The sequence below is a fragment of the Passer montanus genome, unplaced genomic scaffold, assembly GCF_014805655.1.
Source record: "Passer montanus isolate IOZ18808 unplaced genomic scaffold, ASM1480565v1 scaffold1, whole genome shotgun sequence".
NCBI classification, from domain to species: domain Eukaryota; kingdom Metazoa; phylum Chordata; class Aves; order Passeriformes; family Passeridae; genus Passer; species Passer montanus.
Window position 1 is genome coordinate 18,875,873 of NW_024356504.1, and position 18,051 is coordinate 18,893,923.

Sequence of the window (18,051 nt, forward strand, 5' to 3'; positions counted from 1 at the left end):
GGAAGAACCAAAGGACAAATCATACAGAAATGAAATCTAAAACCAGTGTTGGCACCACAAAGAAGAGGCATTTCACTGTCTCTGCTGAACTGGGAATCCCTTTTTGCCAGTACCCCTTTTGCTTTCCTTCTGTGCATGAGTCCTGGCTCATAGCACAGGTATGCTAATGGCTCAAAGGATGCCAAAGGCTTTCTCCTTCAATGTACAAGTCAAAGAGATGTAAAGTCCTAATTGCAACAAATGCTCAAATGACTTTGCTTTAGATAGAATCTAGAATCATTGAGGCTGGAAACAACCCTTAAAATCCTGAGTCCAACTGCTGAGCTAAAACTATCATCTACCAATAAATCCTATCCCTAAGCACCATCTCAGATGTATTTGTATATATTGTTATAAAATATCTCCGACCTAAATAGGGTATGTGCTTTTTTCCTTTAAAAGAGGATGCCAAGAATGCTGAGACAAATTCTCTGGAATTTTGTCAAAAATAACCCACATGAAGTTCTTTACTTGTTTTTTTCCCCATTCAGGCTACAGCATAAAGTAAAAGCTACTGACAAAAAGTCAGTTCCCCTGTGCTGCACTGGGGTGTGCTGTACTGGAGTGTGCTGTACTGGAGTGTCTCTCTGGCTGTGAAGGGATTTTGGATTTTTGCTCCTTGCAGGGTTTTACAAGCTGGATTGGAGGACTGTGGTAGTGTTTGCTATACTTAGTAAATTACCAAGTGAAGACTCCAAGACAGAATATATATATATATATATATAGATATATGTGTCTTCCACTTGCTCATGCCTTGCTCTGGTCATCATAGAGGAATATATTTTCTCTAAACCACCATTTTTTCCCTAGTGCAAACTGTAGATGTGTCACAGATGGCACCATTAGTCTTGTCACTTCCAAGTCTCCGGAGGTCTTCCCAGCCCACTATAATGGATATTTGCAGATTTTCACTTATTCCCTAGCCATAGCATGATTCCACTAGCACAACAAAATCTATCCTTTGGTTCACCCAAGGTTACATAACTATTTCAGAAGCATTTGCATTCTGCCTATCCTTTCCCTACCACAAAGCCTGGAATATCTGCAGGTGATAGGAGTGTGTGTGTGTTTTGTGTCAGGTGGTGAGCTAAAGTCTCCCAGAGTCCAGCAGCAGTTTGCTTTGACAAATGCAGCACTGGATCTTACACCTTACTGGGATTGCAAGTCATGGGGTGCAGGTCCATTCAGCTTAAGACTTTTGCAATACTTCAAAGTATGTTGTAAATAAGATGTAAGTGAAGTGATGTGACTAACCTGGGTTGTTTTGGTTGTCTCCTTGCACAATCCTTGAAAAATTTAAAAATAATCACATGAAAAGATTTTTGTTGATTTATTTTTGCAGTTATGAGGAGAACATGGTAATGAATGAAAAAACACAGTAGGTGGCTTCTCCAGTTGTGAGGATGTTCCTTTCTGAAATCTGCTCATTGGGGAACTCTGAGAGCACGGATTTTCTGAGCTATTGATTGGGAATGCAATAATAGTCACAATTTGAGAAAACAGACTTTTTAAGCTGAAGAATTTCAGAGCTGCAGATGATATGAAACCCTGGAATATCGATGTTGTCCTTGAGAATACGAAGTACCACGGTTACCTGATGGTCACCATGCTTCTTTTGATTTGTTTAGTCCAGTGTGTTGGGACAAGGGTGTAAATTGGAGCGCAGAAGAGCACTTCTAATAGCCTCTGATTTGTATTAATAATTATTAACAGGACAACGGAATTACTTCAGATCTGGTGTTTTATCTCTGTCTGTCCAGAGAATAACCAGGAGATTATCCCCATTAGGGAAAAATCATAACTTGTAATCTCTGAGGCTTTTTAGACTGGCAACAGAAGCAAATTGCCATGAAACAGATAAAAACCTACATCCCATAGAAGAGAAAAGAGTAACAGACAGTGAAGTGTAGCTCTTAATAGGTCTGCATTACAGCACAAACTTTGTAAGAAAGTTTTCCTGAGTAAAACATGTGTGTTATATTTTCTGTGCAATCTCATCTCTTACTGCTAAACTTTTGAACCTTTATTTTTAATCCCAGTTCTGCTGTGATTGTAGCAGTGTAAATCAGCAGGGACTCTATTAAAAACCATTGGAACACCACCCAGGGAGTGATTCAAACCACCTCTAAGCCCAAATCCCAGTAACAGAAACACAGTGAATTACACAGTGGATTTAGCCAGTGCAAAGAGTGAGTTTCTGGTCTAATAATCTGCACCCACATGTGTCCATGGCCTTGGTTTCCTGTTCCCAGCAATTAAGTAGTTGCTGCTTGTCTTCCCACAGATAAAATAGGATGTAGTATGCCTTATCTTCTTCCTCTGGAAGCTGCTTCTTCCTGACTAGCAGCTAATGCCATCTCCATAATCTTGCCAAGGTAACACCTGTGCCTCAATGTTTCCTCCCGAAATCCTCAATCATATCACCACTATCCACTGCTGTTGTTCCCTCTGTGACCCTAAAAGGCTCCAGCATGTGCAAATTATTCCAGCTGATCTTCAGCAGCAACTGAAATTGAGTATGGGAAGCCACTCCCTTTGTACTCTCCAGTTATTTCCTGGTCTAGTTCCAAATTACCTTGAATACTTAAAAAAAAAACCACAAGAATTTTCCTAAGGCCACCAAGTATGATGAGATTTTACTCCAATTTTTGCCAGTATGCATCTCAAAAGGTCTCTTGGTTTTTCTGAAAAAGCACCAGATACCTGGTGCTACCACAGACCAGAACGTGGCATGGCTTGCCAAAAGTTAGGGCATTAAAAGGACATTTGCTACATTTGACTAAGCAAATTATAATACAGGAATAAATGAGACATGGAAATCCTGGAGATGTGTGCTAGCTTTGACTGATAATATTCAAAATCTGAACTGGATGAAGAAGATTCATTACCCTATTTTCTGTCAGGATCAGTGACTGGGATTGCTTACAAATACACTTTCAGGAAAACTTGTTATTTTCACTGCAGTTTGTTTCAGAGGGTAGGCTGGTAAAAGAAGGATTCTGATAGTGTCCTCATTTACCATTTCAGTTAAACAAAATATTTTAATTTTGTAATCTGGAACTGAAAAGTTATTTCAAGAAGCCATTTTTCGAGAATCAGTGCATGCACACATTTTTTAGCAGAAATCTGGTTTTTATAGTTTAATCTGCCACTTTGCCCCTGCAATATGAAAATGGTCCAGGGATGTTCCAGAAAAAAAATCTGACATTAAAAACCCAGGCATTCTGATTTTTTAAATGCCCAAATGCCTTTGCATCTCTAAATATCTTTTAATATGCTTGAAAAAGGTTACATGTGCGCAAAGGGCTTTGTATTTCCCAGCAAACTTCATAGTCTATTGAAAACTGAGACCATAGGTCCCTCTGAGCTGTTCCTGGGGAAGAAAAGAATCAGTCATATACTAATTTATTTTTCGCTGCCACTGAATGAAATACAGAATGGAATGTCACACTTCTTAATGTATAGACATACTTAGTAATCCTACAAAGAAGGACTCTCCCTTATTATACAGAATATGAATGACTCTGCCATCTGTGGTTTTCTTAAAATGCCACCTCCTCACAAAGATAGGCCTGCTCTTGCAAATGCCACCTGTCACCAAGCAGTGTGTGTCAGGAATTTTCAGTGCCCAAGTGTCACAGTGAAATAAAGCCCTGGGATCTCTGTGTGCAGCCCCAGCAGTGCTGTACCTGTGCTCCTGCTGAGTGACACAGCAGGGCCACTAGGAAGCAAAGGCAAGTGCTGAATGTGTAAGTACAAGTCAAAAAGAGATGTTATTAGCTCTTTCTTCCTTTTTGACTGAAATATGGAAAACACAGCAGAAAAAGAATGAGCTAGGCTGTTCTCTGCCAGCTGTCAGATATGTAAGTACCAGTGCAGTGAAGCAGACCTATTTCTTCATTCAGGTGAGCCAGGATGGAAAAGCTTTGCTGGATGTCCTACAGCGTCCCTTGAGTCCTGGAAATTCTGAATCCCTTACTGCTACTGCAAACTACTCCAAGGCTGTTCACCAGGTGTTGGATGTGGTACATGAAGTCCTGCATCACCAGCGCCGCCTAGAAAGCATCTGGCAACACAGAAAGGTCCGGCTACATCAAAGGCTGCAGCTCTGTGTTTTCCAGCAGGATGTTCAACAGGTAATATCCCTACTAAAGAGATAAAAAAATGACCCTTTATTTACAGCCATTAAGGTTAGTGACTCATCCAGAAGCTGGTGCCATAACCAAGATTTCACACACAGCTCTAGATATCTGCTAAAATCCTAATGCATCTTTCAGCATCTCTCGGTTTCATGTTGGAAATCATCAATCAGTCCATTGAATATTGATCAGTCCATTCCCTGTAAGAATGTGACACTGTTTTCAGTGGTTAATTTGTCACAAGTGAGCAATTAGCTATAGGTACTCTACTGTTCCTGAGAAAGTGATGTTTAATAGAAAAAATAATTTCAAGTGTAAAAAGCAATTGAACTGTGATGTGTTTCACCTTTCAGTGTGGAAAGAATGTAAACTGACAATTTAGTGGTGCTGTTTATATGATCTTTGTACTATTACCACTTATGGAGTACACAAACCCATGCTATGAGTTTGCTGGCTCCAGTGAAGTGCACACCCCAATGCTCAGAGCCCTCCTCACACAAATACAGTTTATACAGCACAGGCTTGTCTCAGAGAACCTCAGCTCCAGGTGGATAACTTTTCTCTCCCAGAGGAATCCATATGAGTGCCAGCACAAGAGTGTGAGTGACAGTAGGTATGAGATGCCATGTTTGTAGCTGCCAACTATGCAGGCACAATCAACAGATGTTGCAGGGCTCTGCTCATTCAGGGTGGTGTGGTTTGTTTAAGGGCCCCATTACAGCCCAAAGCAGATGTTGGGAGCAATATGGTACTTGCTTTAAATGAAGAGGCTGAATGCTCTAATCACGTTTATGGAGCATTCTAATGTCCCTTGGGTTCTTTATGCCACTGCCTTCCTCCAAGTGAAAAATGAGGCAGAGATGGAGTGACAAAGCTGTCACATGCAAAACAGACATGAACCAACAAGGACAGGAGACAGGCAATTGTTATTCAATGTGGTGCTATTAGTGCCATAACTAGAGTGCACCAGCACAGACAGAACTGTAGCTGGAGATGTGCCTTGCAAATATTTGTGACCATTTCTTTGTCAGTCTTCAAAAATTTGCCAGTATTTCTACCTACCTGTGGTTTTCCTCTAAAACCACAAAAATATTCATGAGATATATATAATTAAAACTAGGACTGAATGTAGCAGATGCTTAATTTAAGCAACTTTTCTTTCATTATGTGTCAGCAAACATACTGCATGGTAATGAAATTCATAAGCTATATATTAAACAGAGCATGTATTTGGTATTCAGTCAGAATACTCTCAGCAAATGATATGAAGTTAATACAGTTTTAGGGCTAAAATCTGAAAAATCAAGTGTTTTTTAAATTCTGATGATTTTATAATTTTTCTAATTCTGGTATTTAACATCAATAAGAATCTTAGGTATTCTTCATTCCATAGGGTGATTTACACTTTTGTTCAGTCTTTCCAAACTGAAACTTTCTTACATCTTCTGAATTCAGTAGAGGTGTTTATGAGGTTCATTCATGAAACCCATTCACACTTTTACTTCCTACACATGCAAAGCAATGAAGCTCTGTCACTGGTTTTCAAAAGGAGCAGGTCTTTTTATGTACTGTGACTTTTGGTAAGAGAAAAAGAAACAGGCAGTAAGAGTCTCTGGAGCAAAATCACTTGAGAGAGGATTACTCTGTGTGAGTTCTGTTGGCAGCACTCTTTCCAAATTTTTCTCTTAATGGGTAGTTATTATCTGGGAAGCAACAACTTAATGACAGACATGCTTCCATCCTAGCACACACTGGAGGCATCTCTTTGTCCTACTTAGAAAGTAGAGAGGAAGAGATGAATCATTCTGTTCACTAAACATCTGTACTATTCAAGATAAATGCTTTGTAACTCATAAATGGAATTATCAGCTAAACAGAAATATGAATTGTAGATTCCATGAGGAGGAGGAAGATATCTGAGTATGTTGATGGGGGCTTTTTTTTTAAACTAATCACCTCCTGTATATCTGTCATGCAATTCCTATTATGCTTATTTTGTTCAGTGTTGGCAGATGAAGCTGTCTACCTGTATATTGCCACTGATCATAAGCAACATTTATCTATAATAATTTCTTACCTTGTCAAAATTTAATAACCTTCAACTTAGTTCCCCCTAGTTCAAGTCTAAAATGAAAAGATGTGGGAGAAGAAATCCTGACAAGAGAGTTTTTAGACTTCTCTGTCTTCTAAACACATAATGATACAGCATAGTTTCTCCAAGATGTTCCTCTCACACAGCTCAGAATTCAACAGTTTCTCACAGGTGCAGTTTTCCCTGTCAGGATATCCTGTGGCTCACCCTCTCCAGCTGTTGCCCAGTGCAGTAAAAGTTCTGGTGAAAGATAACCTCTGACTCCTTCACTTGTTCATCCATACCTATCTTGTCATGTCACCTGTTGTGCATCAATCTTGTCTCACACTGGATGTTAATAGGGACAGGTTTTTGTTGTGTTGCATGTCTTAATAAAGACAGTGAGATTATTTTGCATCCTCTCAGTCTGCTATTAACATGAATAGATTTTGGTAAAGACATCTCCAAGACGAGACTCTTATGGACCTTGAGAGACCAGTAAGTGCTTACCTAACTTCTCTGGTTAGTCTTGTCAGAGGGATTGAGTATTTGGGCGTGGAATAATAGGAGATAATAGAGAGATCTTGCAGAACTGATTAATTGGCTGAAGGCTTTGTGTAGGCCAAGTGTGTGCCATTTGAACTGGATTTGAGAGTTAACCTGTGTTCAGCAGGGCTCATTCATATAATTTCCAGTTATCTGCACCATTTGCAAGGCAAGGCTACCTGCTGTATGTACTAATGGCACATCAGGGTGTGTTCTCAGAGGTTCACACTGTCGAGGAAATACTTCTGATTCTAGCTGGGTTTCAGCATGAACTGCTCAAAATCCCTACAGTTACAGCATAACTAAAATACACATGGTGCTGTATAAAAAACAGTGTAAACTCTGCCAAATTACAATGTTAATATAAGAAATGTTATGCTATAAAATATCAGTAGAAATAATCACTACCTCACACATCAGACATTTTACAAGGCTATTTGCTACTACATCGATGTATTAATACAATTACATCCATTTGCACATGTGAACCAAGATAAATAATGGTGTGCTGAGGATGCCGAGTTATGAATATATAGTGTTTTAAAGAAGGAAAGAAAATAAATGGTGTGAAACTGCATTTGCAGCCTTCCCAGGAAATAGAGCACCATTCACACAAAAGCAACAGCAGTTAAGAAAATTTGTGAGCTGCTATGAGGTTCAACACAGGCAGGAACTGACAAGAAACTCTTTTAACACCAAAAGTATTTAGGATCATTATAAAAATGTTGGGTTGCTGAGTGTGTAAAATACTTCATTGCTTCAGTTGTTTTTTAGAAGTTCTCTGGTTTCAGACAGGGAAGAACTGCACTGTTTGATCCCTTTAGAACACAGCTGTGGGAGGAGATGCTGAGATTCTGTCCTGCATGAGAGAGGAAAAATCCCTTTTACTTTCATGCTGTTATTTTGTAGTGGCTGCAGATGCATTGGCCCATTTTTGCTACCTTTTCCCTTTTGCTCCTCTCTGCTCTGAGTCTTCCCCTTCTGCAGTCTATTTACCATCAGATTAACGCCATTTCCATTTCTGTTGAGATTTAAAACTTCTCATGTTTTGTCACATTCCCACTGCTTTGCACTGTTAGGTCCCAATTTATCCTGCCAGCCTCTTCGTGCATCTCTGCACTCTAACATGAACAGAAACACCATGGAACAGCAAGGGTAGCAAAAAGCTTGTAGCATGAAATGTTATCAAACAACCCTAGAAATAGCTGAAGAAAGTTCATAAGGCTGTTCTTCACTCCACTGCCTCCCCATCCCCTTTATTTCCCATGAGCAAGACTTTCATCTGAATTCTCCACTCTATAAACTCATTCAAGTGAAGCACACCTGTTAAAGTAGAAGGAGAAAGGAGACCCATTTGATGCATTATTGAAATTATCTGGGCAAGCCTTGAACTTGGTACTTTAGCACACTTTCATGTCAGAACAGTCACACTGATACTCTCATTCTGCATCCTTCATTGCATCTCAGGGAAAGTCTCGGTCTTTCCATCATTTCCATACCTGCATGCCAGCACAGCCTGGTGCAGGCAGCCTGTTTCTCCACAGACTCATGATTCTCTGAATAACACTGCTGGTGCTACTTTCTTCTTGCTTCACTTTGGTTGGGATGGCTGCCTGTGGAAGAGTGGAAGAATAGGTGCATGTACAGGTACTGTGTGTGCTGGTGCTTTCTTGGCTGTGAACAGTGTTGAGTTAGCTGTGGTGGCTCTGCATGGCAAAATGGAGCAGATGAAGACCTTATGGCAGATGAAGACCAGTGGTGAACAGCAAGATAACACTGACAAACATTTACTGGTGAGAGGGTAGGCAGTGCTAAGAAAGCTGGAACAGCCTTTCCAGCTGCAGTCTGGATTTGATGTCTCAAATCCTCTTGGTTACTGAGAAGGTCAAGCTATACTAGTGTCAGGTTCATCTGATTTCTCTAAATTTGGGATTTGCCTTCTGTTGGCTTCATGCCCAGATACATTAAGGGACATAGTTTTGGTTTCCTTACGTGGTTATCTGCCTTCTGGTGATGGATAAAAAGGCCATGTGGCCATTCTGATATCATTACATTTACCAGCTGCCATTGCTGTGGGAGACTGCAGAATATTGAAGAGGAAAAGCTGTCTCTCTTCACAACCAAGCACTTTAACTTGTAATGTGTCTGGCTTTTACTGGCAGAGAAAACAGATCAGGACATAATCCTGACATCATTTGTATGGAAAAATGTCCTGCCAACATCTGCCTGTCTCCATACACTATCTGAGAATGCTGAGCACTCCATGTGATACATGTGATCTATGTGGTCCATTTGCAGAAGAATGCTTGGATATTTGAGGCAGTTTATGTTTCATTTAGCTCTCACACAAGACTTTAGAGGATTAGGTCTGTATATTATTCCCCCATTTGCATGTGTACACTTGGTTGTTTTGATCTCTTCAAGGCAGTGAAGAGTTCTCCAACATTCTGTAGTTTTCCAACATGTTCTAGTTTGTTTCAAAGACAAAGAAAATGAGACTATATATCTGCTTTTATGCTTTGTTTATAATAATACCTTCACTGCGTCTTGTAAAACAAGAGATTTATTCATAAACAATTGCTAAGGAAAAGAACATTACAATTAAGTCAAGATTATATTTACTACCACATGACTTCAGCCACATCACCCTGCAAGAGTACATCACATGCTCTGTGTGCCATCTGAACAGATTTAGCCTTTAAATAGCTCCCACTGTCAGCCATTAATTAAAACATTACAATTCAAAGCATCCTAGAGAATTTTCACAACTCTTTTGGTAAATTGATGTGGTCATGAGATGCATTTAATGTTTGTCAGTTACATGTTTACATTTTCAGAGTATTAGTGCTGTACTTTCTCTGAGCTTAGAAGGAGTGTGTGGCCTTACTGGCCATAAGTGATAGTGAGTAGAGGTATGGTTGTACTGCCCCCCAGAAAGAATGAAAAAGGAATCAATACTGGTAAAACTTCTTGGCAATCTTCTCCTAATGGGATAAAACAGGAAAGAAAATAATCTTTTGTTATCCATGACTAAGAGATAAATACCTTTGTTCTCACTAACCCTGTCCTTCCAGCAGTTGGTGATTCCCCTGGTTTATTATCTGACATGAATATCTCACCAGACAATTCTGATAGGACACCATACAACTTTTACCTACACATCTCTAAAGGTCCAACTTAATACTGTGTGTCTTCAAACTCACATACATCTCTAACACCTCTGATGTAGCACTTCTCTGCTTTATTATTTATGCAGTAAAGGATGTACAATTGTAGTAAAAGGGTTTCTGTTTGCTTCTGTCCACATCACAGACTGTGCAATTAAACATTTTGTCAACTGCTTTTTCATGGCAATTTTCATTCCATTCTTGTTGTTCCTGCCAAAGGAATGGGAACATTTTCAGGCAATGTGAGTGTGAGCCCAGGCATTGAAGAGATCTGTAGCCCCACTCATCTTCTGAAGAGGACTTAGAAGTAACCAATGCTGGAAGTAAAGTGGTGGTTTATTTGTGCTGATTAGTATCCTGCAAATATAGTGAAAATGGCCACTTAAATAACAAGCATTGCTGAGTGATTTAGTTGCTTATTTTGATCTGTTAAAAAGGAACTGTCATTTCTTAATTTGAACCCACAGTGGCATGGGACTATGCAGGAGTTTCAGATTATTTCTACTGACTATGGATGTTTTTCTCTAAGCTCTAGTGGTGACAGAGTACAGAGTAAGAGCACCCTGCACAGCTACACAGCCCCTGCTACTCCTTGACCAGATTGTGTTGGATTTGCTGCACGAGGAACCACACTAGGAAGGGGAATATTGCAGACATATTTCTTCAGTTTCTGGTGAATTCATAGGGGTGTTTCTCTAGCTCCTTTAGCTTACAAAGACATGGAGCATTTATTGGCAGTGCGCTCAGGGTTCTCCAACACAAACAGGACAGGGTTCTTGGAAAAAGAGCACAACTTAAAGAAGTAATATGCATTTTTCCTCTTTATCAATAATTATGTCTTAGAAATCCTCCCTTTGAAGGGCCACAGCAGAGCTTCCTGAGGGAGGTTGCAATCATGTGGCATGTTGCAATTTGGGCACATTCAGTGGCTGTGGTGTAGAGGCAGGCTCTGTGTTTTTGTCTAGGCAGAACCCGGGACATTTGCACCCTGTAGCCACTCGTCACTGTATGGTATAAGAACACTTCAGAGGTCTGCAGCTATCAGCCTAAAAAGTAAATTGCTTTACATACTTCAAACTCACATAAGAGAAAGGGAGCTCTTAATGTTCTTAATGTCTGACAATGCTCTTAAGTTTAGACCAGTATTATCTTGTATTATTTTGTGCCAAAATTCTTCACAAAGAACTATAGGTTTAAATTTTTATTTAAAGGTATTTATTTGGGAAATCCTTTAGAGGTTTCTGATTAACATTACACTATCCTCTTCATAATTTGAGTTAAAGTGTAAATTGAAGTTATCTGGAAACAACTGTTGTCTCATTCTTCCTTTACACAGTTCTTAAGACAAGCAGACCATTGTTCTTTGTGCTCCTAAAGAGTCACTGATGAAAAAATAATAATGATCACTTTTTAATTTATACACGGAGCAGTAGTGTAAGGGATATCCAACTTCAGGGGCCAGATTCAGTTACCAACTGAAGTTTATTTAGCACTGATGTATGAGCAGTGTAAGAACACTTTGATGAGCTTCACAGCTGTCTTGGGAGATAAGATCTGAAGAAATCTGAATGAGCCAGCTTGATCTCTGAACCTATTGAAGTGAGAAGAGGAACAGAAAAAAAATTTCATTGTTGGCCAAAAAGTGCTTTTCTTGTTCAGAGCATTGTCTATCCTTCAATACCTAGTTCCTCTCAGATGGTCTGTTTTTCTACTTCTTGAATGGCAAATGTTTGGGTTCTTAGGCTAAGAAGCTCTCGTGGAAACCCTCTGAAACCATACTGACTCATGGAGGGTTTGGATCTGTCTTTCAGTGGATGAAGAGGAAACAAGTCATAGCATGGAGAAATGGAGAAGGCAATATAAAGATGCAGTTCCTTCTCTGTAGGCAGGTGTAATGATCCATGGTCTGTATTTATCCTGCCTGTCTTCAGAAGCATAACTGAATCATCCAAGTCAGGAGCCTAATGCAGAGTTTCCTTTTATATTTTTTACCCTGACATCACCTGAGAATGAGTCTCATTGTACCCTGGATACTTCCCTCTCTTATTCCAGACTGTCAGGGAAATGATGATAATGTAGGCTCTTCAGACAAGACCTTCATTTCACTGCCTGATGTTGGGTGGGATTTATTAGGATGCAGGAGCCCAAATCCTGTGTGATGCCATTTTGGCATTTTTGGCATTCAGTGTCTTCCTGATACCAGATTTGCTTTGCAGCATTCTGATGGGAAGTCAGTCCTCAGCAAACTGCTAAAATTTGCTCTTACACTTAAACAGAATATGTAGTCATTATGTGTCCTGTCCTCATTATCTATTTCTGTCCCAGGATTGTTTGCATGTCAGGATTCCTGAAAATATCATGTGTAGTTTATTGTTTCTGAAAGGCATTGTTGGCTCTTAGCGTCATGGCAAAGGAGGAGAGAGAATTAGGCTTGTCTGTTACTGATTAGCCCTGCAAAAATAGAAGGGTTGCAGTGGTGAAGAAAGAGAAATAGAATAGAGTTTTCTCCAGCTATATGTATATTTTTTTGAAAGCAATTGCTAGAATGAGTAATTGTCATAAGGACATGGAGAAAAATAAGGTCTTTGAGTGGATGTAGACTGGAATGCCAGAAAACTTTCTGCCCTGTAACTTTAAGAAGTAACAATAATAGTAGTGTTCCTCGCTTATTAAGGTTTATTTCATTTCAGGATTATGGGTTTTCTAAAAGGTTGATGTTGAGCAACCTGCCAAAGGTCACTTCAAGCTTCATGACTAGAACTTTTCATGTCAGGATGTCTGATTCACAAATCCCTGCTCTAAACCAACAAAGTCATGGCTACTCCAGTTTTACCTCTTATGGAAATATCTTATAGGATTTATTGGGACTATCTAAAAATTAAATAAAGGTATGTTATGCTAAGAAATAAATATGCTATTTTAGGCACTGGTTTAGGAGTCCAAAATAGTCATTCTTTTCTACTCCATTTGTTTCCCTTGATCTTTCCTTTCAATTATCTCCTCATAAGGCCTCCTAGCTTTTTCATGGTCCTGCCTGTCACTCAGAGTGATCAATCCTCTTTCATATTGCTTTTGACTGATGGCCAGCAAAAGGCATTTTCATTGATGTGAGAAAAAAACTTTGCCAAACAACAAAGAGCACAATGAAAGCTAGTTGCTAATGTAGAACTCTAACACTCTTCCCTGTGTTTTCCTCCATGGAGCAGCTGCTCAGCCAGCTGGTTACTTTCCCCCTCTATAATGAATTGCACTCATGGTTTGAGATGATTATGTCTTGCTGGGTAGCAAGAGCCAACTTAGGCTGAGCTGCTCTGGCACCATGACCTGTCTCTGCCTGCTGCTCCTCTCCATTCCAGTCATTCCTGTTAGTTCTGCTCATTCTCACAGCTCTGCCTTCCCTCCATACCTCCCCTGGCTGTGCTGGGCAGCAGCTCTTTGCTCTGGTAGCATCTCCTGTGGTTCTTCTAGATGCCTTACCAAACCAGCTTGACTGAAGAGTTCTGGTATTTCTTTCCATGGAAGAGAGGTTGTGCACTCTTTTGGACTAAATGTAGAGTTTTAGCTCACAGGAGACTTTTAGGCAACTTCTTTTGTTTCATATTTCTCACAGGGAAGTTTTAGACAAAGCTTCTTGCTTGTTTTTAGAAGCTGTAACCTGGATTGTAGTTCTGGAAGCTATTGCCTAGGCTGGGGTAACCCTTCAGGCACATTTAGACAGAGCTGCTTGGCTCCAATTCCTGTATACTTTTACAGCTATAAACTTCTTTTATGTTACACTATGGTTCCCTTTAACAAAAATGTCTTTCAAATGTGAAAATATGCAAACCAAACACATTTCAGGTCTATCCATTGGTCTTTCACCTTTCCACTCCCCTTGTTTTGAAAGCTCTTGACTTGATTTTTTTCCCCTGCCTTTTGTATTTTTTTAGATGGAACATGTATTGAGGGATGGAGAAAATTACTTTTATTTTTGGCTTCAGCAACATATAAAACATTCTGACCTTCAGATGGTTCCCTTCCCAAATAAGGAGGAAAAGTTGTTGGGGAGGAGGGAAACCACAAAATGAAACTTTATTATTATTATTATTTTGCCTGTTCCTCCAACAAAAAGTAACTTTAAGCAATCAAAATGTGTTTTGGATATGGTTCCTGCTTGCTTACCTCCTCAGGTTTTCAATGTCCAAAACATGTCCTTTATTCTTCTCATGAGTGTCACTCCTGGAATAATTTAAATATCTCCTCTTTTCTCTGAACAGCTCAAGATTGTTTCTTGCTGAAAAGGGTTTTAATGAATGATCCTTCTTGCCCATACATTCTAGTTTATTTTTGCATTGCCTGTCTGCCATAGGAGCCTGGGCTATCCATTGACAAACAGCTCCTCACTGCCATTATCCATGGCCTTCTCTGGTGCATCTGTAAGGTCACTGACCTTTCAGCCTTTTAAACCCCCACAGGATCCTTTTCTGCTGTGACATGTGGAATAGTCAGCAGGACATTGCTCATGGATGTAAACATTCCAGGCTGTTTGTTCCAGCCCTGCTGGGTCTGGCACAGGCAGTACCCAGCTCAGCAGGGCTCTCTGTGCTACAGCAAAGCTTCTCACACACCACAGCAGCTTGGCCCTTCCCCAGTTACCTGCAGTCCTGAGCTGTGATTTCTCTGCCCTGGCCATGTATGTTGAGCACAGCTGGTTTGCCTGAGCAGTGACTGCCAGACGGGAAGCACCAGCAGAAGAGATGCTGCAGTGGCAGGAGAAAAGCTGTGCTGCAGGTTTAAGTCACTGGGCAGGACCCAGTGTCAGGGCAGCACTGCCAGGAGGTCACACATAGCCTTGCACTCCTTTCTCCCTGCACGCATCCTGGCACATATAAACTTGGAGTTTAAATGTTGTGAGGCACCAGGATATTTATTTAAAAGACAAGAGATCATAGAAGAGACCTTGATGAGGAGCACCCACTTACAACATTCACAACATTCAAGGTTTTCTTTCATCCCTGTTCTCCTACTTCTCCATTTCTATTCTCCTGCTTCTTTCCCACTTGGTTTGTGCTCTCATATTTTACCTCTAGTTTGTAATGACGTCAGAGCCCCATGGAGAAAGGTGTTTAGATGTTGGCAGGATGCTCAGCCCCAAAGGGCTCTGTTCCTGGCAGGGATGTTTTAGGTTACTGCAGTGGTGCATTTGCCATCCTGGTGAGTTTTTCTGCTACTGCCACACGACTGTACCAAGACCCTTTTGACCCAGCTGGGATTTGTTCTCTTACAAAACCTGTCTCTTCTATGTGCTGTGATTGTAAGCCTTGATAACCTGGATGATCAAATAATCTGCTCCCCACAGTAACCCAAAGCAGAGCTTTATTCAATATCCTTTATTCAATATTCAATATGAATCAGAAGTTTCCCCTGTGGTGCTGTAAGCAACTCAAACACAGTGGGGATTGCCTGAGTGCTTGTCTAGGCCTGGAGCACAGCACTTGCATTGAAGATCCTCTGTTGCAAAGCTCATCTTTGCTTTCTCAGTCTTTTCTAGTTGTCACTTACCTTTAAATATCTTGTTTAAACTAGTAACAGGTTTCAGTGGGTTGATACTATCAAGATGTATATTTTGTGATAGCAGTAATAATAATGTTATCCTAATCTGACATTTGTCTGATGGAGAATTTATTTCTTTGTTTTACAAACTGAGGTTCTGAAAGAGACCATAAAGCAAATTAGCATTAGAACTGTGAAGAACAGTTGTGGTTTTTTCTGAATCTTTATCCACTGTGTTTTAGTTTTGCTTTGTTTCTCCTCTTAAAACCCAGAGGCACATCTGTCATTGGCAGAGTTCAAATCAATTGCTCTGTTTACACATTTGAGAATAATGTACTTTTCTAAAGAGCTCATGTAGCTGCTTTTTTTCTATCCTGCATACCTGCTATACATTTCAAGGTGTTCTTCTACATTTTGGACATTCCCACCAAGAAAAAAAAAATGTTTCTAATAATTAGGATATTGTTTTATCTGTTGGTTCTAAAGAGGTGTAGAAATCCCCTATGTAAGTGTACATGAGGAATAACCTGGGCCAGACATTGCGCATGCTCAGGTGTTTCTCTTCCTGAGAAATTTTAAGCATAAGCTAAAGTGGTGGAAACAGAAGAAAATGAAATGGAGATTTGCTTGAGAAAAAAAAAATGAAGAGCTTTTCAGGTTGTCTTTGCTTCAATGTTTACTCTGCCTAGACAATGTTCTTGCCATCCTCTTGAGATGTGAGAGACCTGTGACATTCTGTCAGGAAACTCTGACTATGTCCAAGCAAACAGCCCAGATGGGGGGAGCCAGACCTAGACTAGAGCTGGCCACAGCCATGTCTGACCCAGCAGCTGCTTCTGGAAAAATGATGTGAAAGGACAAATATGGGACAAGAAAGGGAGACCTGGGAAAAATGTCTTAGTCTCAGAGGGAGCAAAATCATTGTTCTAACTAGTGCTATGGACAGCAACAAACAAAAGTGTCTATATGCCCTAAATAAGAAAATATTTCTGAATTTCATTGGTCATAGTCTGACAGACTTGATTAATTGTATTGCCAATTCATTACCCTGAAGCCAAGTGCCAGGTATGATTCCTGAGAGCTGCAGAAAAGACTCACAAATAGCAACCCAGCAGCACAACTGCAAAAGAAATAATCTACCTGTCAGCCTGGAGAAGCTTCATGCAGAGCACAGCAGCATCGTTCTATGCTGATGCAGAGCACATTTTCTGTGTCTTGTACAGAAGGAACATGCACAAATGTGGTTATTTATAGTTTCTCCACCTACACTCAGCTTTGAAATTTTGTCTAAAAGAAGCTGAGCATTTAAAGACTACAACAGGGTTTTTAACTTGAAGGTTTTTTCTTTTCATGAGTTCCTTAAAAAACAATAATCTGGGAACATTAGTAACAATCCAGGCATTAAGGAAGAAACATTAGTTTTTCATTTGTCTGTCTATTGTTCTCTTACTGGAATGTTTTTAGAGAGGCAGTTGCCAAATTTTATGAAGTAAAATATTTAATCGAGAAAATGAAAGATAATGGGTACATTTGATGAATGTGAACTTTACCAAAGGAAAGCAATGTTCAGTTGAAAGAAGTTCCTTCTCAGGGTGAGAGAGGCATGTGGTGTATATTCCCACTCCCTTTTGGGGAGCTCACATCTCAGACGATGGCATTTAGTGAAGGAGCAGGCTGGGGCTGTGTGCCCTCAGGCAGTGCCCAGAGGAAAGGGACAAGTCTTGCTCTAAAAATGCCCAGCCTACACCCAGCCAGCTCTGCCAGAGCCCAGAGCTGAACGTGCTGTTTCCAAGAGAGACGTAACTAAGTCCTACATTTTGCTAATTACTAGAGCTGGGACCGATTATTTTCTTTACAAGAAGGTGGATATGACCAGAACACGTTGTATTCTCACTCTTCTCCAAACTCCTATCAGTTTCAAACCATCATGATGCTTTTATAGGTGTGAAGAACTGTACAAGTACATAGTAGCCATCTGCAGAAAGCAGACACAAGGTTATTTTTGCCATATAAGCCTGTGGAAAGGTAAGGAGTTCAGGTGGAGCAGCTCTGTGGGAGCAGTGTGTCCCTCACCATCGCATGAGGGGAGCAGCCGTGCTGCCCATGGAGGGTGGCATATCTGGGATAATCAGGGATACTCAGATGAGTAATTGTGACTATTGTCCAGGTCTGTAGGTCTACAGTAATGTGAAAGTTCTTGGAGATGGGTGGGGAATGGCAGAGAAGTGCTGCAGCAAGTCCCCTTGAACATCTGAGCCTCTGCTAGAGAAGTTGAGAGCAGTTTCCCTGATGTGCAGTCCATTACTATAGGAGATATTTAGGATGTCTTCACTTAGTCATCCTGTTAAGTCTGCAGCCCTTTCATAACCACTTTGCATATTTTTGCAACAGAAACTTCTAAGAAGGGGGTTGCTGGGGGAGTTGTTATTCTGTAGTGTTTTCCACTGCAGAAGCTGTTGATGAGCAAGGATCCTGCTGCAGGGACTGTCTTCTCTGGATAAACTCCTACAGACCTGTTTCCAGATGGGCTTGTAGGATATCTGTGGGTGCTAGAAGC

The 18,051-nt window shown here is 40.4% G+C and overlaps 1 protein-coding gene across 10 annotated transcripts in view; it reads left to right on the top strand.

Annotated features, from left to right (window-relative positions):
- KALRN (kalirin RhoGEF kinase) overlaps positions 1–18,051 on the top strand; it is a 474,406-nt gene that overhangs the window by 231,779 nt on the left and 224,576 nt on the right. For all 10 annotated transcript variants that reach the window (XM_039698296.1, XM_039698264.1, XM_039698216.1 and 7 more), the window contains exon 9: positions 3,945–4,175. In XM_039698296.1, coding sequence (XP_039554230.1) covers positions 3,945–4,175 — 231 coding nt within the window. The remainder of the gene's footprint in view (positions 1–3,944; positions 4,176–18,051) is intronic.